General features: G+C 36.7%; 1 protein-coding gene across 1 annotated transcript in view; it reads right to left on the bottom strand.

Annotated features, from left to right (window-relative positions):
• LOC113068112 (glypican-5-like) overlaps positions 1-26552 on the bottom strand; it is a 103191-nt gene that overhangs the window by 48402 nt on the left and 28237 nt on the right. Inside the window, exons 4-6 of the mRNA XM_026240720.1 lie at positions 16592-16737; positions 15080-15139; positions 14045-14167 (exon numbers count right to left, since the gene is read on the bottom strand). Coding sequence (XP_026096505.1) covers positions 14045-14167; positions 15080-15139; positions 16592-16737 — 329 coding nt within the window. The remainder of the gene's footprint in view (positions 1-14044; positions 14168-15079; positions 15140-16591; positions 16738-26552) is intronic.

Raw genomic sequence — 26552 nt, 5'->3', positions numbered from 1 at the left:
AAAAGTTTGGGGTCAGTAAGGTTGTTTTTTAACAAGGCGAGATTAAATTAATCAAAAGTGACAGTATTTATTATTATTATTATTTTTCATTTTTACAAAATATTTTACAAAAGATTAATATTTTGTAAATATTATAAATATTGACTATATATGTATAACTATTTTTAACATTGTTAATATTAAGACATGTTTGTTGAAAACAAAATCAACATATTAAAATGATTTCTGAATGATCATGTGACACTGAAGACTGGAGTTACGATGCTGAAAATTCAGCTTTAACATCAAGAAATACATTATATTTTAAAAATGTATAGAAATAATAGAAAACAAGTCTTTTTAAATTGTAATGCACAATATTCCAATACACCATTTAGCAATATGCCTGTTTTCACTGTATTTTTTATCAAATAAATGCAGCCTTGGTGAGCATAAGAGACTTCTTTTTAAAACAACAGAAAACAAAACAAAGAAAAAAATCTGAACGATAGTGCACACATTAGTGAAGATCATTCTTTGTGAATTCACCCTAAATAAACAAGAAACCCTCTGTAAACTGTAAAGTAGAAAAACACGTAAACGAGGGAGTGAGAGTGCAGGAAGAGGGAAAAAAGCCATGGGATTCCTGGATGAGCCCGTTATAGCTCTAAATTAACTGAAGGAAGTGGCTGTTTATGGGAACATTTACTGGTAAATCTGCCCCTAGTCACTTAAACACGGTCACCAGCTCTGCCTGGTCACTGTTAAAACCTCTTCCCTGAAGCATAAAGCAGAGGTTTGGCGAGAAACCAACTCAAACACACACACTAAAGCCCGTCCGATTGTGTGTGACCCTGCGAACGTGGCATTAATTGGTCAGTGTTGATGCCCCATGCAGAGAACTTCCTGTTCTTTGAACTCGACCTGGTGTCTTTTAATGTCTTTTACACTTTCACTGTTTCCCTCATAATGCTGCACAGGTCAGCGGCATACAGCAGGCAATGAGCTCCAGATAACACTGTAATGAGGGTGAGTGTGTGTGTGGAGCTGAAAATCCACTGAGATGTGTTCTCAATTATTTCGGAATTTCGGAAGCGAGACCCGGACCTCCCATTTGCGGGCTGACACACACCATCACACACACACAAGCATATACTGGACACAAACTAATCATTTAGATGCAGCGGCGGATGATGTCACTGCCTGAGATTGCATCGCTCCTGTTCTATCTATAGTCTTTCTGAGGCACTGTTTCCAGCACTGGATTTAAAACACATTCCTGAGAGAATGCACGGACAAAGCTAGGGGACATTTAAACTCGGGATTCTATAGCAACAGATGGACAGAATGGATGCACTGAACTGATCAAAAGTCACAGCAAAAACATTTATAATGTTATACAATGTTTTCCATTGAATTTTTTCTGAGCAGCAACTGAGCATATTAGAATGATGCCTCAATGGCACTAAAAATGAGTAATGATGCTGAAAATTAAGATTTGCCATCACAGGATTAAATAATTATTTTTAATACATATTTTTTAATTACATAATTTATTTCATAATTTATGCCTTGAGCATAAGAGACAAACTGGCAACTTGCTAAATGTTAAATAGCTTTTTTTCTAATTATACAGTAAAACTATCTTTATTTTATGTTTAATGGCATATATTATTGTTTTTTCAACAAATGCAATATGTCAGTTAGAGACATACTATCGTATTTGAGTATACAGACTATATATATTACAGAATTAGTATACTATTCTAAATATATATCTGTCTATTGCATGGAAGAGCATGAGCTGCAAAGAGAAATATTCTCTTTACTGCCAACTATTGAAGTAAACAAGTATTACACTCAAACCATTTCAAGTTTTTGTTTCTTTCTTCAAATAAAATAAAAAAAAGGATCATTTAAAACTTGATAAACAACTTTAAATTGTGTGTTCAGACAGATTACACACTCACAAAAAAATTTTACAAGCACACTTATGTAAGAGCCGTTGTCTCTGCATCTAAATTACAATGTTATCAGATAGAACCCTGGAAAAACACAAAACCAGAAACAGTCCACTTTAATATACAAGTAATAATTTTCACTGCGCTCCAGCTAAACTGGCCAAGTACTAATGGTATATTGATACTTCAGTAAATCAATCACTCTAAAACAAACAATAAGTCTTTGTAATGCTTAGATACATTATTACAGTAGCTCTCTACCTCTTCCCCAGCGGGCTTTCCATCATCATCATGCAGATCAATAACAAACTATCAATGCACACAGTCGATTTGAATGCACATGTATCTATACAATGAAATCTAGCTTTAGTACAGAGTAAATTCCTTGTCAACAAAAACACAGCAAATATATGTGACATTGTGCATTTACACCTCAACATGTTCACTGCTTTGCCATTTATTTGCAGAAGCAGAAATGATGACAGAGACACCAGGCCTTTAGTAACAACAGGCCAGATGTGCACAGCTTGTGCCAGCATCAAAGTGATGCCAGTGGCTTCAAGCTGGCACTGGCTGATGCCAGACGCTGAGTGGCCAAAATGTTATGACTGAGGGCAAATTTGGCAGAGGGCCGCTGAATTAAACACATGGACATATGCATGCATCCTAACACCTCTCAAGTTCAGAACCATCTGTCTTGGGCGACAACGAACAGGTCAGACAAAAACAAACTCATTAAAAACACACACACATGATGCAGAGAGGTTTCAGAAAATAGCTGGCTAGACACCCGCTAGAACAGCACATGTGCTGTTTGTCAGGTAACAAAAAAACATAAGTTATTTACTTGAGTTATTATTTCTTTATATAAAAAAAACATTTATTCTTATTGTGAAGAATATTTTACTAATCTAAGGAACTGTTTTCCACTGCGAAGAAACTTTAGTGCAAAGGAAAGGTCCCATAGAAGTTTCTTCATGGAACCATAAATGTAAACACGGGACCTTTATTTTTAAAAGTGTGGGTTCAAAAAAAGATTACGGTGTCTTTATCATAGGAACCAAAGCATAACATATCACAAATAAATATTGCAAGACCACAACTCCAACAAATATTTCAAATATACACACAAAAGTACCTAATGAACTTTTCTTAGTGCTCTGTGATAGTGTAACGGTCATATCTTGCCATCTAGTGGTAAATAATTTGATTTACATTCTATATTTTATTGCACTGTTTTCAAGAAAGCGTCATTAGTAAAAGGCATACTGATGCACTGACTGGTGTGTGAATGTGATGAAATAAATAGAAATGGAGGGCGAGAGAAAGTCCTTATATATGAAAACATTATATATTAATGTATATTATTTAAATAATAAACTACTCTTTTCACTTCCCTTAAAAATATGGGGGTCAGTAAGATTTTTTTTAAAGAAAGAAAAAAATACTTTTATTCATTAAGGATGCAATAAATAGATTAAAACTGATACATTTTTGTTTATGTTCATATATACTTTTGTTTTATATATATATATATGTGTGTGTGTGTGCGTGTGTGTGTGCGCGCGCGCGCGCGCGTGAGTGCGTGCGTGCGTGTGTGCGTGCGTGTGTAATAGCTGATCTTTTGAACTTTCAAACAATCCTGAAAAAAGTCATAGTTTCCACAAAAATATTAGGCAGCACAATTGTTTTCATCATTAAAAATAAGAAATGCTTCTTGAGCACCAAATTTTGATGCATCATGTGACACTGAAGACTGGAGTAATGATGCTGAAAATACAACTTAAACTCAAATTATATTTTCTAATCTATTAAAATATAAAACAGTAATTATAAATTGTAATATTTATCAAATTTATCAAATAAATGCAGCCTTAATAAGGATAAGAGACTTCTTCTAATGGTAATGTATATACAGTATATACTTTAATGTAATAAGATAAAAAAATTGATTTATTTATTTTTTATTCAGTATTGTCCAAATCGTTTTTGAGTCTATATTTTAGCCTGTGGATGGCAGTATAGGCTCTTCTTTGAGGTTTACATACACAATTCCCAGCAGTAGACATGCTAGTTATTACTGCAATAAAGTGCAACCCTTCATGTACAAAAATGTATGAAAGGGTTGGTGCCACATTTAAAGTTAGATTCTACACAGCAGCCAAACTACTTTCACACAGTCTATGACGTTCAAACCATTTAAACAGCAGCTTGAATTTTGTCCAAATTAACCAATAACTGACATCCAGCTCTTTTCTGTTCTTGAGATACTGTCTGTAACCATTTTTTAATCAATTTGTTCCTCTCTTTTGTAAACTGAGCTTCTTGGCTGGACAGGTGTCTCTCTGTTATCTCCTTTCTGAAACAAGTACAACCAGCACAAATGACACAAACCTGCTCACAGACACACCTGTTTGTCTCACAGTTCAGAGAACTACACACGCACACTTCCAGAGACAAACTTTAACACTTAAGCAGATGGCACTCACAACACAAGCACTAAAAGAGCCCATCATTCCGAGCCTTTAAACTAGAGTTTTGTGAATTGTAGTCTATGTGTGTGATCTTTAAAACCATCTGTATATGACAAAAGTTATCCATCTGTATATGATTGCTCTGTTCTAGGTCGACTCTTTTACTGAAGACACAACCCCATTATGGTGGAGCTGTATGTAATGGATGTTGTGTTAAAAATAGAACTATAAAAAATACAAGAGATATGGAATACAGGATGCACATGCAGGGAGGAAATAGTGCAACAATATGAACTTGGGAAAAAAATGTATTTGAATGCAAATGAACCAAACTGAACTAGAAATCATAAGCTGGTTTGAACTAACAACACATACTTCCATTTACACTAATAAATGTGTTTATTAGTTTAACAATTAACATCTTCTAGTTAAACAATGAAAAAGTGTACATTTTATTAGTATACATTTTTAACACATTCCCTGCAATTATGTCAAAATAGTTACTAAACAAGGCTAAGAACATTCATGAATAATATATCAGCAGCAAGACGTTTTTAAGAGTCTGGTCTGTTGCAGATCATCCAATAATTCTTAAATTTGTTAAGATGAAGTGATGCGTGTTGCGGTAATTGTGGGAAAGGCAGTGCACAGAATTCATTTAATTGATTTCAGGTCTGGAAAATCCCCTCCAAGACATCTTGTTCAATGTGTGTATTGTGGATAATGGGGTCATACATGTTAAAATGTTTTTTTTTAATATATATATATATATATATATATATATATATATATATATATAAATTATAATTACCAACAGAAAACTGAAGAAGCTACAAATCTAACCATTTCCTACGATGCAAAAACATGGTATATACACAAATATGCATACGCATTCATACAAATCTTGAGAACCTTCTCTTCGATCCAAACAGAGAGAATGAGGTTCCAAGATTTAAAGGCCACACACCATTCAGCTATTTCTGTTTATGTGTAGGACTGAACATAAACTCTGAGAATAACAGGACACGCATGACGAATGCCACATGGAACTCACACAGACAGCTGGCTGCACTTACAGCCAGGTGCACACCCAAATATCTCCACCTCCAGTTACACCTTAAAAAAAGTATAATGTAAAGTAAAATGATAATAATACATAACAAAATTAAAAGTGTAAATAATAATAATATAATAATAAAAAAATAAATATAATGCAATGTTAAAAGTATTCCAATAATTTATAAGAATTCTATTTAGTAAAAAATGAGAGAGGTGTTTGCTCATGCAAAAGTCATTGCCATGATGTTGGGTGTTATGGGACGTTCCAGTTATAAAATAGATATGTTTGCCTTAACAAGTTCCATTAAATGCATTGCCAGGAAGAGAAAGCAGAATGCTTTCGAAGTGCATTCTGTGTGTGTCATAATCTCAAATCCCTGTGAGTGTGTGTGTGTGTGTGTGAGAGAGAAAGAGAGAGAGAAAGACCTGCTCTGCTCCACTTAATCCTCAGAGAGCAAAAAGAGTCACGTTCGGTTTGCCATCGTTAATTATTTGGGATAAACGGAGGCATGCTGGAAGGAGGACAGTCCCATGGAGTATCCCGAGAGTCATAACTCTTGTAAAATAAAGGAATGTGTCTTCAGACGGTAAGACGGGGCGGCAGGATGGTGTTTCTGGAGCCCATCTGGTAGATGGTGTGTGTGTGTGTGTGTGTCGGGGTGAAGCTGTCTGGAGAAAGATTCAGGCTCATGCAGACGGTGAGACGACACCAGTGTTTGAGTCATACAAAGCAGGGCGGAGGAGGAGGTCAAGGACACTGCTGGGACGAGCCTTTCATTTACCCTGCAAAAACAAATATGAGCTTTTGTTTCGTAACGTCTCTGCTTCTACTCTATCCTCCCTTGATTCTTTATTTTTTCCTCAACTCCCAGTTGAAAAGACCCACTGTGTTTAAGATGCTGGAGGTCATCATAGGATGTTGGTGCCCTCACAAGGCTTCTTAACTAGTTTCACCAGTACGGCTACTTTTCAACATGCTTCTCTTAACAAATTAGCTGTGAGGAAGGGAACAACAATGGAAAAAAAGAGAACAGTCTAAGATGATTCTTCTGCCTATGTGACTTTGCTGCATCCTGGAATTGAACTACTGGTTTCGTCTGGTCAGAGGAGAACTGGCCCCCCGACTGAGCCTAGTTTCTCCCAAGGTTTTTTCTCCATTCTGTCACCGATGGAGTTTCGGTTCCTTGCCGCTGTTGCCTCTGGCTTGCTTAGTTGGGGTCACTTCATTTACTTGATTGCAAATGATTGCACAGATACTATTTAAACTGAACTGAGATGATGACATCACTGAATTCAATGATGAACTGCCTTTAACTGTCATTTTGCATTATTGACACACTGTTTTCCTGTTACACTAGCATTACACAAGTAGATGATATCCCACTTGGCTTCGTAACTTGGTTAAGGTACCTTACTGGTTATGAATATATGTTGTTGTTGATTCTGGACAACAAGATGATGGCATGTCAGTGTTCTCACCATGCTTGTTAACTAACTTAACTTAATCAAGCTGGAAGAAAGGGGGAAGAAGAAAAAGAAGAGAGTAAACAAAAAAATAAAGAGATTTAACGTTGAATTGACCAGGTCAGACAGATTAGAAAGTTAATGTTCCTAATAGGACTCTAATAGCAAACCAGCAAGGCTACCTTGGTAAATCAGTTTCACTATCAACATAGTACTAACTGTGATGATAAAGGAAAAAGAAGTGGAGGGGAAAAGTAGACTGTCATGTTGAAATAACCAGAAATATCCAATAGTCCTGACTTGTATTACACTAGCCGATGGTATCTCACCAGGCTTCTTAACTAGCTTAACCACTAAGCAGGCTTAACCACTACCTTGTTGGTCATCAATATATGTTGGTTTTTGGACCATGCGATGTTGTTGTGCCAGTATTTTTGGTGGGGGATTCTGGACCACACCAGAATGGCAAACCAGTTTAACCATGTCTGCCTTCGTCAATCTGCATCACCAGCTGAACTTAGCTTCATTAGCTTTGAAAAGATGGGGAGAATAGAGAAAGCAAGTAATTCTTGGTGAAACAACCAACTTAGGCAAGCAAAATATGAAATGTCTTGGCTACCTAAACTAGTAACCTCTTTAGTCATCAGCAAACGTCGTATTTTGGAAGCTGCCTTCCTCCATCATAACTTTTTGTCTCTAACAAGATTTTAAAAAGTTTAACTAATAAACTTAGAATAAAACTGGACATTGACACTGCTCTAAGCTGTTATTTTCAGCAAAACCATCATACATATTTCTCCACTATCTTCTCAATCTTTCTTTCCCGTCTCCTCAAAGCTAAAGAAGCGAGCAGAAGCAGGAACAAAAAGCGTCTTTAAGGTCAGGGCTCTGGAGGAGGCCTGTGAGTATCTCCCAGAGAGACGCTCCCCTTCTCAGGGCCTGCACCTCTGGCTCTCTGATCTGCCCACGGGAAAAGTGTCAGAAAACTGATCCCTTTCATCTCCTCCGGGGCTCCCTTCTGATCCCCGTCTCTTGTATTTATTTGATTTCCAAGATGCTGTTTGATGACATACAGTTCACTGTTTGCTGTTCATCTCGCTCTTTTCTCACCGCATCATCACTCCTTTGATTCATAGCTATGCTGTTCTGTTCGAAAGGCAAGAGCTCCATGTGACTTGGAGAAAAGTGGACTAGATGATGTAATGCGGTTGAATTTATTGGTCCGTCCCCTGAAAAATGAAAGGGGGAAATTGTAATGCTCAACATGGTGGCTATGGGAAACAAAGTCCTGTCTTTCAGTTGAACAAATGAAATGGTTATTCAGTTGAGTTTCTAAGAGGTCTAACCTCAACATTTCCTTCCCAGCATCACAACCACTGCAAGTGGGGGGGCCACTATGTGGGGGACCCTCATGACATTGTGAGCCTGTTTAGTGTTGTTTTACACTGCACAGAAGCCACATCTAAGCTGCAAATATACTGGCAGCATAAATATATGTACTTGGATTCACAATAATGGGAAACACATGCAAACTAACGCTAATACTAATAGAATAGAATATTCAAATTATATTCTTTAAAAAAAACTACTTTTCTAATCTTTTTGTATTCTATTTTCTTTTCATTTATTATAGAAATTTACACTTATACATTTTTTTAAAACACATTATATTGAATAAAGACTTAAGCAAATCAGCTTAATAAAATGCTTTCTGAATGATCATATGACTCCAAAGACATAAAAAAAATTAATAAAAAAAAATTCTGAAATACTGTTTACCTGAGGCATTATCTAATGTTAACAAATTGAACTTCATTGCAAAATAATACTTAAATATTACAGCATGGAAAAAGACACATGACAAGAAAAGTTGCCAAAATAATAATAAACCCTCAACCTTAAACAGCTAGATCAGTACCTTCATAAACCAGCCTGGAAAAGATGGGAATCATCTTCGTCTGTCTGAACCATTCAAGCTCACTTGACAAATATATTTTGTTGAAAACAAAACATTCATTCAATAATTGTTAACAAGACAACATGTGGCCAATATCCAGCCGGGGGAAATGTTTCTGATCTGGCCAACTGAAAATGATAAAAATGTTGGCATGTTATTTTCAACAGATTTTCCTCTTGTTTTTCCTCTCTCTCGCTACGAGGTCAAAAATCCAACCAGACTGACCAACTCCCAAATGCACTCAGCGTCTGCTCTACAGTTCCAGCATTGATGAGTCTGTAATGTCTCGCCCATCTCTTGTACAACTTCTGATTTTCAACACCATTTGTCGATGGCCTCTGAAGGGCCCTGAGGTGATGTTATCAGATCTGATTCAGCCAGGCGTCTCTGGAATGAAATGTGGAATAGAATTGTCTGTGTCCCTCCCCGGATTGATTCAGATAATTAAATTCAGGGTCTTATATAAGGGGAGGATTGTTTTTGTCCATTCGCCAGAAGCACGTTCCAGAACGTGCGAGTCTCATGGGTTCTAGAGCACAGAGCTTAAAGACGTGAGAACAGTGTTGTTAATTAAAACAAAGCAAATATAGATGCCAGAAAAAAGCAACAAGCAGACAGGCAACCGCAAAGACTCTCGTCAGGACTAATCAACCAAGAAAACAACCAATTAAAGCTAATTTTACACCCTTCCTTTAGAAAACAGTCTAAAAAGGTGATGGAAAGCAAAGCTTTACTCTCTTTCTGTCTATAAGTCATTATGACACTGCAGTGACCACTAAAGACAATAACCAACTCACAACTTGCTTGTGAGTGTGTGTTCTGGTCCACAGTGTATGTATGTGGGTCATGGGAATGGGTTGGGTGTCCTCTATCCCAGGGTGCAGTCAGCTGTCTCGACTTACGTTATTAAATATGACCACTTATCACACACTCACACATACACGACAATTAGTTATCCAAGTGAAGACATCCCAAAGACTTCTACTGCTTTTAAATAAAGCTAATTATAATTACTGACCCAAACCCAAAAATGCCCTTTTCTTAAAAGTTAAATATAGATATTAATATGAACTAACTATTAACAGCATGTAGTCCTTTGACCAAAAAAATACATTAAATTAAATTAAATTAAAATGCAAATTCTGCATCATATAATGCTTAAACATGGTTTTTAGATAAAATTTTAGATACAATTAAAATAACGATGGAAATTCAACATTTATAATTACTGATTACATGATTACTGAGATTAATTCACATTAAATAAATAAATAAAATACATAAGTGCTGTAAATAAATACCTGCTAACATCTCTAAACAAACATGTTTTAATCTAAAGGAAGGACATTTCTCACCATTTCTAGCATTTCCATCAACCCACACACAAAATCAAAATGATCAACACCACGGCGGTCCTCAGGAAAGACAACTTTAAATGTGTCTCACTGGTGTGTGTGATCAGTGGATGAAGGCCACACACAGAGGAAGAGACAGAACAAGGCACTGAGATACTGAATAAGAGGAAAGAAGGAAGCAGAGAGAGAAAGAGAGAGAGAGAGAAAGAGAGCAGATCAGGCTGACTGAATGGTTTCCAGATGTGTGAATGGTAAACAACTGGTTTATCGTGTGGGCATAAAAATCTGTGGCATTCAGAATCTCTGATCAAACATCCCAGAGTCCTTCCAGAACCACGACCAGAGAACGGACACGCATGGACAGATCCGCATGCACGCAAAAGCACGCTCGCATTGTCGCCGTTTCGTGTCTGATATCTGCCTTTGAGTATTTCCAGAAGCCTAGCATGAAAGAGCTGAAAACAAATGAGAATTCAAATCACCATCCCATCTGAGATGCTTTGAAGTCATCTGTGCATGAACATGAACCTTCACGTACATCTGACTGATGGAGCGAATGTGACACAATTACAGAGAAAGAGACATCCATGTGTGTGTGCAATATTTATTCTCTCTGTATGGGTTTTGCTCCATGTATTTAGAGGGCACATTCCCAGGCTGGGCGTTGGGATTCTCTCCTCCACTGTTTCCCACACAGAGCTCACAGGAGGCCCTTTGTTCCGGCTCCAGGCCGCGGGGGACCCAGATTCAGCACAGCGGCCCCTGAGAGACCTCCCTGCATTCTTCTGCAGGACGACCCTCACCTTCAGAGGTGCTCACTGCATTGGATTCACTCTAGTCTTTGAATCTTGTCTATTTTTTATGTCTAGCTACCTCTTTCTGGCTTCCACTCAAAAATGAATATTAGTGATTAATTTGAGCTGATTTCTTCAAGTAAATGAGCTGTGACTACCAATGGGAGAGGAATGTGAAGTTCACTTACTTTTTAATAAAAAACAGTACAGCAATGAAATCACTGTCAGCATGAATAAAACTTACAGGGGGAGTTCACCCCAAAATGTAAATTTTGTCATAATTGACTCCTGATCCAAGTTCCAAGCCCACATCTAATAAAAAAAAAAAAAAAAAAAAAAAATACCTCTTTTACTTTCACTGGAAGGACAAAAAGCGCAGAGAAATTTTCATATCTTTGTCTGTTTCAAAGTAACACAAGTTTGTTAAAGGGTAAATGAAGTAAGTAAATGAAGACCATTTTTCATTTTTGAGTGAATTAAGCCACTTTTAAGCTACATAAACACCCCCAAATCGGATAACTGTCCATAACCAAGAAAAGCAATAAGCTAGAAACCAATGCAGCTGTAATATTGTCAGCTTCTATCAAAATGCATCTTTCTCCATTGACAACATCCATTAAAAATGGCAAAACATCTTGTTTTTATATGTATTTATGTATATACAGTATTATAATAGATATTATATTATGTGTGTGCATCATGTATCCAAAGTATAATATAAAAGATGAACAGAAAATATAGTATAGTATAGTATAGTATAGTATAGTAAATATTGTAAAGTAGATTTTACCAGTTTTACCAGTGAATGTTTACTTTGAAGGTTAAAAAAATAACTAAAAAGAATGGTCTTAAAGCATGACAGTTGTGTCCAGAATTCAGTGCTGATATACAGAGATGGAAGACTTCAACTAATCTGGTTCATGGGAGTTACCTTATCTTCAATCTTATTCAGTTTGGACTCAAGTTCTTAGACCAGCAGGGATCACATCTCAGATAAAAGGATCCATCTACATCTAACTCAATCTAAACTGGAATGTGAGATTATCAATCACTCTGTTCACCAGTCTAGCTTGGAGACCAGAGTGGATCCGCTGTGTAGAAACTGTTAAGTAGCACTCTTGCAACATATTTTACTGTACTTTAACACGCTTTACTCAAGTAAGGATTGTCCCTAAGAGCACTGCATCGATGGCTTATAGAATGTCCCTTCCCTTGTGATTTGAACTTAAAGCCTAAGCCACTACATTACACTACACTTCTGATCAACCTATGAAAGTTTAGCAGGACACAAAGTGGAGTAACGCCAACCCAAATGTGAAAGAGCATCCAAAGTGAGTCAAAGAGACCCTGGGTGATTTAAAGTGAACTGCTAAAAATACTATAAAAAAAGTTTTCTGCCTGGTCTAATCAAGTCTAGACATTTACATGAATTCCAAATAGTCACAAAATGTGACAAATATCTTGTATTTAATCTCTTCTGCATCTCGCTGGCAGATTGATTGTTCTGGTGGAAACAGATTTTTAGGCCAAATTTCAAAGACTGATTAATTGAGTAATAAGAAAAAAGTCAGACAGAAAAAGGGATGAAGAAAAGACAACTCTTTTTTTTTGGACTGCAGTAGAGAGTGTGTTTTTACTATAGATCACAGTCATTACATGCTGCTCCAAGTCAACAAGAAATCTAAATCAACCCTGTTTGCTTTAATACACAAGCCCGGTGTTATGGGAATGATTCACCAGTGCATCATTTCCTCCCCACAAAAAGCACAAGCTCAAAATATATTGTGTTCTATAAAGCTGATACTTTTGACCAATATCACCACAATACAAATCATTCAGTACGACAGTATACCATAATATTACCATCTAACACTATGGTACCACCAGTACTTTTAATAAAGGCATTAACATGGAGGAGAGCAAAATACAGATTTTTCTATCAGTCTTTCTCTTCTGCGCTGCATTGTTGATGGTCTGAATTTGGTTGGTTGCTATAGAGATCGATGGAAGGTAGGGCAACCACATTTGGGTATGAGGGGACGGAAAGAGTGCGAGTGAGGGAGAGAAAGAGAGAACATTGTCATAATTGCATGTTCTGCTGATGGTGCTTAAGAAGTGAAGCCAGCGGGCAAATGAAATACAGATCGTCGTTTGCCGTGTGACCTCTCTCAGAACGAGAGAGTGATGGATGTGAGAGAAAGAGATTTTCGTTGGGCCACAAACACCACAAAACAGCTTTGGCGCTGTACAACTACCCCAAATCACTTGAGACCAAAACTGAAAAATTAAGAGAGAGAGAGAGAGAGAGAGAGAGAGAGAGAGGGAAAGAGAGAGAGAGATCACAGGGAAAAACAAAGAAATCAAAACTTGGCAACCTCAATGTCTCCTGGCTGTTAATGCAACAGCAATCCTCTGTGTTACCTTACATCGGTTAAGTCGTTTGTCATTGGTCGTTAGCGTGAGTTATCTTCTGAGGCATGAAACTGGAGCCAGACATGCATTTTCAAAGTAAACACTTCTCTCTGAGGGGCAACTGATTTGTTCGAAATCTATTAGGAGCCTGTCGGTGTGGCCCAAAGGTAATTTCTTGTTAATGGAGGAGCTCTGTGGGTGCATTTGGCTTTTCCGTCTGTACTTTCTTGAGTGATTATTTGCAATGATGTGTTTCTTTGTTCTTGAGAGCCCATATACACATACCAGACCCAAGCCAGATGGGAGCTGGCAAACCTATGACTGTATAATTCAGGTTTGCATTGCTACAAAAAAAAAAAAAACACTTAAACTAACCTAAGCTGGTCTTCCAGCTTGGTCAAGCTGAAAAGTGCCCAGAATCCTTCTGAAGTGGCATTTAAGAGTCTTTACACAGACTGTTCAGTTTAATGCTTTTCAGGGGTGGCATAAATGCTTATACACTTAAAATATGAGTGATACTAGCGGCTGAGGTGCTCAGGGCAGACATAATTTAATATGGCTTTTATGCGGTTTGAGTCTTATGGCTTACCTTTTGACTACATCATCTCCGCTCCAACACATGAGCTCATCGACGCCCATCTCTCCCTCGCACAGCGCCTCCGGAAGTATGGAGAAGAAAGACTTATACCGGGAGATATACCCCGTAAACTCCCTATGACACAAATCAATAAATGAACAACACATGCAGAGAAGTAACATTTTTTAACATTAAGGTTTTTCATTTGTTTTGAAAGATAAAACCCAAAGAACCCATTGTTTTAGGAACATATTTAAGGCTATTTTCAGCATTTCATTCTATAATATCACTTTAAGTATATGAAAAATAATATATATATATATATATATATATATATATATATATATATATATATATATATATATATATATGAATTAAATGAGTGTGTGCATTTTGTGCCACTGTTAGATGGATCTGGTGGAGAAATGGAAATGAAAATTGTCTGTCCAAACGTGTTTATTTCAAGGACAACCTTTACAAAGACAACAGCATGGAGGTAGGCAGTTACAGGTCACATGCTTAGTAAGGAACCAATCAAGCAACCAGAATTTTAAAATTACTAAACCTGTTTTTCACACTTTGGTTTGTTTGCTTGATTTGAACCCAAGTTCGATTCAATCCCTCTCACATTAGATCACATTTCTAAAAAAAAAACATTCAATTTTCAGTTTCTATATAACATCCAGAGTCAATATCGAACAAATTATGTGTTAACATTAGTGGTTCACATGCAAACATTAGGCCTGACTGCATTCATACCAAATGTGAATCAGACAGGAAACCATGTGAACCATGAATCAGACTTGGGAACAACTTTTCAGCTTCCACAGCAACCAAACAAACCAAATTATAATGACAAAATGTCACGATTTTGATTAAAAATACTAGTGTGAAAACACCCTAACTGGTAAGGTAACTGTAGTAAGTGGGTAAAAAGAGGCGGAGCTAACCTATACTACCCAAGGAAAGTACACACACAGATTAAAATTTTTTAGAAAGATAATCAGAAACAAATGCAACTTTTTAGTAAAATGTATTCATGCTTACCGTGCAACCTTTTTCAGAGTTCTACCTCTATCGCTCTTGGAGGTTTTCAGAGGGAGTGAACTGATAATGGTCAAACACCCCAGTACAAGACAATGGAACAGTCCAGAGGAGGATGAGACAAGCAGTTTTGAGGGGGGAACAGAGAGATGGAAGAAACCAAAGGGCAACAAAACAGGGGAGGGGTAATGGTGAGAAAGGGAGAGAAAAATCATGACCACAGAGAAATAAAAATCAATCATGCACATGCAAACCAGACCTGGAAGATGGGTTACATCACACTAGCAATGAAACTCAACCAGGTGGATTCAGGAAGTACTTTTCCCTCACTTTTCCATCAGAAATAAATGTCAAGAGTTAAAACTAAACCACACCAGTCACGGAGATCACAACAAAAAGTATTAGAAAATTAGACAAAGAGAGATCTATTTAACATTTTTAGGGAATTAATGACATAATTGAATCATTCTGGGTTCATGTTGCTTTAATTCTTCAAAAACATTGTCTTTTGTTAAAATTCACCCATTAAAATTAACTATAAACTATGATTTTTTACTTCCAGAACCCTGCTGTTAAGCTCCATTATTCAAGTCGATGGAGGTTCAAGGTGGACGTAACAGAAAACCTAGCAGTCCATTATAATTTATTCTATTTAACTAAGTATAACATTGTGTTCTGACCTCTGTTCTTAACAATGATGGAGCACTTTAGCTATTCTTTGAAAATAACTGTATATTTTTAATTGATACATTTCCAGGCCTGCCAGCGAGAGCAATTCCAAGGCTCTTAGTGCATAGAGATGATGTCATCCATACAGTGATGAGTGTTTGCTGTCCTCTGCCCCACTGACTCCTGCACACCGGAAAAATAAAAAAAACTAATCCATTTATCCCACTCTGTTCCTGCAGTCTCAGTGCCAGCTACAGCACCGTCCTTGCCAGCCTACCACTTAGTGAGGGCTATCTGCAGCATGTGTGAGGACCTTCAAGATACGGGTCTGAAGACACTTAGTTAAATGTCCGATAGCATATTTTTAAATCAGTGTCTTTAGAGACACTTGTCAATTGGGTATGTATCGGTTTACTCAAAGCATGTGTACCTGCATATATATTGCATATATATTTACACACACTTCATGATGTGTTTTTTTATTTCAGGCAGCAAGGAACCATTGGCCTAGCAGAGGAGTTTTTAATACAGATGCACAATATATTAGTGGCCAATGCCATATTGTTCAAAATTAGTGCTTTTGTTATTGGAATAGATCTGATTAAACTGATTTAAACAGATAATAAAGGTTTATTTTAATATAAATGTCATAACGTCTTTCTATGCCAGATTGCAAAAGTGTGTTTGATAGTAGAAATGATGGACATACATTTAAATATTGGTGCATCTATAATTTATTATTTACAGGCAGATCTTCAGGTTCCAAAAAAACCTCAAGGCTTTTAAATAGCAAAGAGCGGTAAAGACAGGGTTTTTCAATAAATCAGTCTTGGGATCCAGTCTTACCTGTGAAGGCGAGTCAACATGCCGATCTTATCAGCTCCTGGAACATCCTGTGAGCTGTTGACAGGTGGAGGGGTGACTGAAGTCGAAGGAAACGTCCTGACTGTAGTTGAAGAAGCATTTGAAGAGTGACCGCATACCTTATCCACCTGAAAGACAGATGAGAGAAGGTTATGCTCTGTCCCTTCAGGAAAACAGAACGGATGACGCAAGTGTGTCTGTCTCTGTGATAAATGAAACTAATGGAAAAGCTGAGACAGTAACAGATCACATTAAAGCCATGAATGAATGAATTGATTAAGACCTCAGAAAGAGACTGTGTGTGTGTGTGTGTGTGTGTGTGTTTGAGCATGTATGTCTGGCTCTGGTTTTGCTTATATTTTGGGGATCAAATATCCTCAAGCACAGTAAAAACCTGAAATCAGTTACACTGTGGGAAGCAGCCAATGGTCTCCACAAGGAAAACAGCTTAATAAACAAACGGAATAACTTCTGAATAAAAATCTAAAAATGCAGAAAGGATTCTTTGAGGGTCGTGTAGGGTTAGGGGAAAAAAATATATAATTAGTTCAGTCTAATAATAACAAATGTCAATGGAAAATTGATGGGAAAACAAATGTGTGTCTATAAGCCAGTTTCTCTCATTATAGACTATTGCTGTAACACAGGATCTCAATTTGCATTTGCTTTTATATCTACACCTCCTTCACCTCGGTGTCTTCCTCGTTCTCACACACACACATTTAATCAATGCAGTTTCATCCCACTAAAAGCTCCGGCAGACGTCACCAGTCCATTAGTCAAAGCAGACTCGACTACAGCGATCCAAATGATTACCCTCAGTTTCTGCCCTCTCCTATCAGTCACCTTTAATAATAACAATTTCATTTGGCATTAATAAATCTTTATCTCTTACATCATTTGTCATTGCTCTGGATATAGGGGGACATAGGGGACAGGAAAAAGACAGTCTTCGCTCCGTGACTCGCTTTGAAACCTGAATGAATAACAAGGTGAAACTCTACAGGATAAATACACTGAAATAAATGGTGTAAGATTAGAAAGAAAGGTACAAAACGGTCACTGGGGCAGGATTCTTTTCTAAGGGTCCTAATATGTGCACTTTAGAATAGATACTAACATGGTACAAAATATGCACCATTTAGGGCCTTTTAGCTTTTGTACATTAGTATATCGTCCCAGTGACAGCTTTGAACCTTTTTTTCTGAAAGGAGAAACAATTTTCACAAAAAATAAATCAATAAATAACAATAACAAAGAAATGGCAAGTAACATAACAACTTAAAGTGATCTTTTTGAAGTCAAAAGATGTATATTTCATGTACCTTTTTATGACACTTGAAATATCCAATTTCTTAAGTCCTCAAAAACAAAAATGCTAAAATGACTTGGAAAAAAAAAACTGGAAAACTTGGTTGGAACTGGTGGCCTTCAACTAGTAGAAAAAGTCAATTTATAGACCAAATATCCTAAATAACAATCTAAGTCTTGAGTAAAATCTATAAATGTCTAAAAATATCTAAGTGAGATACAGGGCCTTTACCACTGCATGCAAAAAAAAAGAAAAAAGTCTAGACTACCACAAAAATGGGCACAGGGTTTGATTCAGACCCAAAAATGAAACGGCATCTGCTCCAAAAACTTTACAGTTCAGCTTCATTCTCCTGAATAAAAACTAAAAATACAATTTTTAGTGTCTTTAAATCAATCTGTTCACTACAAGTTAGTAAAATCATATACGCTTATTTCCCACATCCACAAATAGCAGCTCATTCAAAACACACGCACACATGAAGTTCATAAGAATCAGATATCTTTCTGGACACGATACCAGGCTAAAGGAAAAAGCATTTATTAAACTACAGTATATTTAAGAAGTCTATTTAATATACTTACATTATTAAACATTATTAAACACTGACATGTGTTAAATATTAGTTTTAATGAATAATAATAAACCGATTCAGTTTCTTTCTTTTACTTTCTGAAGCCCTTGAGCCTAAAGAGAATGAGGCATCGTGGATATCGGCCAAAAATGTGGGAGTGCTGGGAAAATATTTGTGTTTTGATTTTGTTGTATTCGGTGTAGTTTATTGATTTACCCTCTATTGTAAATATTTTTCATCCTTCTTTTTGACGAACAGCATGGGAACCATCGTTTCCCCACAAATAAACCCAGCGGTGGATTTTGGACAGAGTATCTCAAATACACAACGGTTCTCCTTGAACCATCATGCATTTTATACTGTTCAACGGATCATTTCTTTTCTTCATCCGAGTCAGTTTTATATAAGTGAGATTAGAAATCAGCTGCAGTTCTGCATATCATAATAATAATAATAATAATAATTTATATATAAGTGAAAAGAAGTGAAGAGAAACTCTTCTTAATCTGAGATCCAGGCAGTTACACAAGCTTCTTTATGCATGGATGGAATTTCTCTCCGGAAGTTTCCCAGTGTCCAGTATCAAATTATTTTCCATTCAGAAAGTCTAGGAATTTTTTTCCTGTAAGGCTTGGTTAATTTTAAAAGTTTTGCAAAGTCTTCGCTCTAAACCATGACAGACGATCTGATGGTAAAAACTAAATGTCTGCGGCACTGAATGAACCCAATGGCCTTCTCCAGATCTCCTTCTCCTGTAAATGGGGCGCAGATTGTTTTGGGATTTGTTCATTTTATCAACACTCAGAGGTGGTCAAAAACACATTTGTAGTGTAAACGCTTATATTTTCTGAAAACCCTTTTTTAGCACAGTTGATGGCTGACAGGTGACTTCTTCGACACTTAACTCACCTGTCAATGTCAATCATCCAATGTGTCATTGCCATTGACATTACAGAAAAAGCCATAGTCTTAACAACACAGATCTTTTAAAGAAAAAAAAGCATATGAAAATAGGCATTAAACGTGTATGCAATGTCAGAATCAGGCGGAAGTCCTGATCAATGTACCCACCCTTCAACTGCTGAAACAAACACTTTTTACATGCAATATTAAATAAAATGCAACATAACAGCTAAAAAGGGGCCCTTTTAAAGTATAGGTGAACATAAACATTAGGTTGTTAAACATTGTGAAACTGAATATCCTTATGGTCTCCAGGGCCATGCACATTGCTTTGATCCAATATAGATTTATCCACTTATTATGCAGTGTCTTTCTAGAAAATAAAAAATTTCATTCAGCTTTATGTTTTGTTTTGTTTTTTTCTGATAGAATACATAACTGCATCAGGGTTAGCATTAAGCTTATTTAAGACTATTTATAAAATAAAAACTATTACTCAAATCTCACTTCAAACCACCATTGAGTGCTTGTAATGACTTCCGATTGTGATATTATGTGGATTTTGGTCATTTAATGTTGTTAAAATAAGTTATAAGTAGCCTTTTAGAATATACCAGCTTAGCATTTCTCATGTAAACATTATTATTATTATGAAAATACCCCAAATCTCATGAAAATCACATATACTATCGTAATTGTGTGTTAATTAGCTTCATGTCTCATGTGTAGAAGTGTTTCTATGGGTTTATGTATGGAACTGAACGCAGAAGAGATATGGAAGATCATCATCAGACATCATTAGAAAATGCAGGCGGGCAGTGCTGGAAGTAGCTAATGCTCATCAGATTGTGTAAACCAGTGGAAAATATATAGAAATGATGATTCTGTGTAAAGAAATATCAAGTAAACATGTATAAAGATATCAGTATTTCTCCAAATATGTGCACTTTTGGACTAATAAGCCTAATGGATGCTGTTCAGTGATGCTTGCACATGACTGCATGTCTGAGTTTTGTCAACCAGAAGCGGCACAAAATTGAATAACAGTAAAACCCTGGTATGTGAGAGAGGCAGAAGTGACCTCAGCAACACCCTGATCTGTGACGCTAAACACAATGGGTCATTCCACTGGTCAACTGTTACTCAATTACCTACTGTTGAAAGCAGAGGTTTGCTCTTGCCTGGCAAGTATGCGTGCACCTGTCCGTCCTTGTAATATCTGTGAAATGCCAGTGTGTGATACATTCCGGGTGTGATTAGACGGGGTCTGAACGGTGCTTTATCCCACGTGGATGGAGTCTCAGAGGAAGACACATGCGAGAGCTGTGAGCGCCTGTCCTTGGGTAACAGACTGACTGTGTATTTGTGGTTGGTAGCGGGTGTTTGGCTGCAGTTTTACTACTTTTAAGTCAAGGCATGTGAGCTTTTTATATGTGCCAACCACTCAGTCTATATCTTTTTCAGAGGACTGTCTGTTTTAAAGACAGACTTTTCCTTCAATCGTCATGTTTGTGTTAGTCTCGCTCTAAGAGAGTATTGAGTTACACGGTGTGGTGATGGTGTGTGTGATGAAGTTTGTTGATGTAAGAATCTGCTCCAGAGGCAGACAGACAAATGGACAGATAGAGATCAACAGACAGACAGAGAGATCTATAGACAGACAGACAGACACACACAAATAGATAGACGGACAGATGGACAGACAGACAGACAAACAGTCAGATCGACAGACGGACAGATCGATAGACTGTCTAGTCGGTCTGTCCATCTATCGATCTGTCTATCTGTCTGTCTGTCCTTCTATCGATCTGTCTGTCTGTCCATCTATCGATCTGTCTGTCTGTTTGTCTGTCTGTCCGTCCGTCTATCGATCACTTCACACTTTTTTTTTTTTAGATGGACAGACAGACATACAGATCAATAGACGGATGGACGGACAGACAGATAGACAGATCATTAGATGAACAGACAAACAGACAGACAGATCAATAGACGGACAGACAAAGAGACAGACAGATAGACGGACAGACAGATAGACGGATGGACAGACAGACAGACAGATCGATAGATGCACAGACAGACAGATAGTTAGATGAACAGACAGACAGACAGACAGACAGATCAATAGACGGACAGACAGAGAGACAGACTGATAGACGGACAGACAGATAGAAGGATCGATAGATGGACAGACAGACAGACAGACAGATCAATAGACCGACAGACAGACAGACAGACAGACAGACAGATCAATAGACAGAAGCACAGAAAGACAGACAGATCAATAGACGGACAGACAGACAGACAGATAGACGGACAGACAGATAGAAGGATCGATAGATGGACAGACAGACAGACAGACAGATCAATAGACCGACAGACAGACAGACAGACCGACCGACAGACAGACAGACAGATCAATAGACCGACAGACAGACAGACAGACAGATCAATAGACTAACAGACAGAGAGACAGACAGATAGACGGAGAGACAGATAGACGGATGGACAGAGAGATAGACAGATCGATAGATGGACAGATAGACAGATCGATAGATGGACGAACGGATGGAAAGACAGATCAATAGACAGACGGGCGGACGGACGGACAGACAGATAGATCACTTCCACCAATCCAAACTCTAAACTAATTCAGGTGGTAATGTGCAGGCTGTCGAAGCCAATGACAGAGGATCACTGATGTTTCTACTGCAAATAAAATACATCTAACCACCGCTTCACATTTTAAAAGAGGAAATGCCAAAATGATTTGTTAAATGCCAGTGTTGTTTGAACAATATCAGAGAGCGTCTCAGTGGTGTTGAATTAAACAGTGCTCAGAAACAGGCTGTGGCTCTGCCAGTACGGGAGGAGAAGCCAGCTTCACTGTTCAGTTAGCAGCTTGTTTTTCATGTAGGTCTGGCTTGAGTGTGTGCTTGAACTGTGATTCTCTGGCTGCTTTGTTTGGCTTCACTATTGCCACGCTGATACTCACACATACACAATCAGCTGACTAATGATCTGTGTGTGTGTGATCTATTTGTGAACTTTGAATCTCCACTCTACTCTTCTTACAGTGCAAACTGTTTCAGATCCCTGGCGCTACTAACTTGATTATGTGTGCTGTACATCAAATGGCATAATTCTTAGAATCTCTGGTAATAAAAATGTATAAAATACTTTCTTCATCCAAGTTAAAAGAACAAAGACATCTCTAAGACAACACTGATTGATTTCTTTCCTAATTTCCAAAAAAAAAAAAAAGTATTTCTGAGCAGTCTGATGCATAAAGTTTGTCAGTTCCTTCCTTTCTACTTAAAGGAAAGACTGAACAGTTGGCACAGCTTATGTTTCAATATCATGAGGTACATGAAATCAGCAATGAACTCATCATCGTTTTTGCTTATTCAGCTGAAATTACATCCCAAAGGATGTTCTACAATCTGGTGCAATAAATTTAGTTTTTTTTACTTAAAACACAAAATAATATAAAAAGAATTTAGTATTAAAAAAATATTGATATAATTTTTTATAATATATGTAAATCATTATATGCCTGAATGCATGTTTTGTATTCTCAAATTCCCGTACCATGTCACTTTCTGAAATCACCTGTGCTGTTTTACTTTTCTTTTCTTTTTCATTGTTTCTTCCTTGCTTTCAAATGTAAAAAAGAAGTAACTACAACATTGTTGCATATGGTTACATCGCAATAAACGGACTGTTCAAAAACACTTATTAATCCCATTTTATTAAACAATTTTAAACTGGTTTTATGCAGCCAATTATTACTTTTTTCTTCTTAATTTTAAGAAAAAAGCAGAATTAAATAATGTTTTTGTCATTTGTTATAAAAAATGTTTTCTATATATTTAAAGAATTTTATATTATTAAATGAACAAACATATTAATTAATCATAAAACACCCGAAACATTTCTGTTGCAACTAACATTTTTTTATCATTTTCATTTTCATAATTTCAGTTACCAGCCCAGATGATTAACTACTAACCCAGAACACCCTCAGGAAAAAGGGAGAGACAGTGAGATTTAATACGTGGCACATCCAACATCTTATGTTTTGCATTTGAAGATTGCTGGAAGTGCCAGCTGGAAGTTGTAAACTAAATTTACAACCACCAAACAAACAAACAACAAACAAACACTGCAACACAGCAATGGATATTTTTGAACTGTGCATTGCAATATACACTGTATGTTTCCTAAATGCTAACGGTCTCCTCGGTCTGTCTCAGCCAAGTCTGTGGTCTGGACACACACTCCACCTCAGAAAGCTTCCCAGATATAAATCATCCTCTCTCTCATAGTTCTCTTAAAAACATCTCTTTACAAACAGACGGGTGCTGAGGCTCTGACCCCAGACTGGCTGACTCAGCGGCTGTTCCACTCACTTTCCTCTCCTCACCTCGTCCCTCTCCTCTACTATCCCCTCAGATCCCCTTTGCTCTCCTCTATATTTCACTCTAAACTGTAAATACTCTGTTTACGAGCATATTTCCAGTTTCTCGGCAGTTTGTCATAATCATTCACATATGATTTGCAATCTGGTTTCCCAGCGAACGGATGTCGCCACAGCCTCTAATGTAACTGCCTCCCCAAAACATCGATGTAAACAACATTTTGAAAGATGATGCACTGGGAAACCAAATTAGATGTAACTCTGTTTAGGAACCAAATATGGGTACGAGCATAACTGTGCAAGACTGAGGAATTCTTCCAAGTCATCTAAAGGTCAGGCTTCTGTTAACCATTCTCTCTCTTCTTTCGAATCTGGGTCACTATCGACGTCCCTGAGGCACGGAGTGTTATGATACAGGACTGGTTAAATTTGAATCAACCCACAATTAGTGTTGGCGGGAGTTAAGAAACGTAACTGTATTTAAAACAGCGCTTTTCGGGGAACAGGCTATAATTTTCTAGGGGAAACGAAATGAAAACACATACAATAAAAATATAGTACACGACAAAATAAAAGACAAATAATCCAAATAAAAACTAATAAATAAATAAAATAAAATAAAGCAAAAATAACAATATATAAAATAAAACAAATGAAATTAAGGTTATAAACAAAAATAAATCAATAATAATAAATGCATCAGTGCATAAAATAATTTCCTGTTTCCAGATATTTGTGTTCACAGGAACAATTATATAGTACCAAGAGATAAATACGGCACAAACAAAACAAGGGAATAAACCAAAAATGAACAAGAAAAGGAGAAAAAAATAGGTGGGCTGAGGGCTTTCTCCTTCACTTTAGTCATTCTCTCCGTCAGATTGGAAAATAAATTGCTCTGCTGAGGGTAACAAACTTGGTGAGGTAATTGATTCCACACTTTTTATTCACTGGAAAGATGGATTGGTGAAGGGATAAAGTGATATGGCACTTTCCAGAAATAGGGTAAAGGGCCTGAAACACTTAGTCTGTATTTTTTCTTTTCAAGTCTTATTTTCTATGGATATGTTTTATTTTAAGTTTAACAATGTTGAAAACACTGCCTAAAATAAAATAAAATACCTGGTAAGAAAAGTAGCTCTTTTATGAAGTCTTATTTTCTATTGATTGTATAAGGTTTGCATTTTTTTTAATTCAATTAATACAACTTCACTTAAGTTTTAAAATGTCTAAAAAACTGCTAGCAATAAAATAAAAATAAAAAAATATAAAAAATAAGCCCAGCATGAAATGTATTTACCGTATTTTCCGGACTATTAGTCACACTTTCTTTCATAGTTTGGCTGGTCATGCGACTTATAGTCAGGTGCAACTTATTTATCAAAATTCATTTGACATGAACCAAGAGAAATGAATCGAGAGAAATGAACCAATAGAAAACATTACCATCTACAGCCGTGAGAGGGCGCTCTATGCTGCTCAGTGCTCCTGTAGTCTACACTGAAGACATAGAGCGCCCTCTCGCGGCTGTAGACGGTAATGTTTTCTCTTGGTGCTTGGTTCTAAATAAATGTGACATATAGTCCAGTGCGACTTATATATGTTTTTTTCCTCATCATGACGTATTTTTGGACTGATGCGACTTACACTCAGGTGCTACTTATAGTCCGAAAAATACGGTAGTTACTTAATTTTTTCCTTATATAATAATTTTATAAAAATCTCTCATAGCTTTTATAATAAAAATAATAATAATAAATGACATTTGTGCCTCTAATTCAAAAGTAGGCCAAATTACACAATATTTATGGAAAGAGTCAGATAATAAAAAAGTGAATAGAAATGTAAAAAAAAAAAAAAAAAAATACTGGAAAGGTAAGAGATGCGTGGCTCTTGAACAGACCCCTCTTCTCATGGCCGTCTGTGTTCTGGGCTTTGGAAATCTTTTCTAATCCCAGGGGCCTTGTTTCCATTATCTTAAAGCACAAGCTACTATTAAAATTCCTGTGTAAGACTGTAATTAGAGCCCTCAGTTAAACCTCGGAGGAAATAAGGTAGAGCAGCACATTAACTGCTTGTGACGGCGGATAATGAATTATTACATTTTTCTCGTTTTTATCTGACGTGCGCTCACAGTTGTCAGCAGCCACTTTGAGGCACAGCAATTACGGGTCACTGAAAGACTGTCTGTTTCCACGCTAGCAACAAAGAGACATCACAAGACTTCAGATGAACTCTGAACTCACATCTACAGTCCTGTTCCATCTCCAGTTGGGAAATAATATTGCGGTGTAAATCCTGTCATTAGGTCTAGCAGCAGAATTATTAATGGACCTTAAACCTGTTGAAATATACAAAAAATCACTATGAAAACACTCCAAATTGGCTGAAATCACTGGAAGAAGGCAAAGAAGAATACAAAAACACAGAGAGAAAGAGAGGAAGGGTGATGAATGAAGGATTCTGAGCTTTTCTTAATACCAAGGTGTGTGTGTGTGTGTGTGTGTGTGTGTGTGTGTGTGTGTATATATATATATATATATATATATATATATATATATATATATATACACAAACACACATAAAATTACAAAAGATTTCTTTAATTAAAAAGTATAAAAAGTAAATCTTTATATGTTAAACGTTTTAAACGTTTATTCATATAAAGACAAATACACATTAACTGTATATATAAATCATTTTATATTTTAAACAAAGAATTATATCTAATAGA

This window comes from Carassius auratus, linkage group LG30F, assembly GCF_003368295.1.
Source record: "Carassius auratus strain Wakin linkage group LG30F, ASM336829v1, whole genome shotgun sequence".
In the NCBI taxonomy this organism is placed as follows: domain Eukaryota; kingdom Metazoa; phylum Chordata; class Actinopteri; order Cypriniformes; family Cyprinidae; genus Carassius; species Carassius auratus.
The sequence above is the reverse complement of the archived record's forward strand: the minus strand, read 5'-3'. Positions and strand labels throughout refer to the sequence as shown.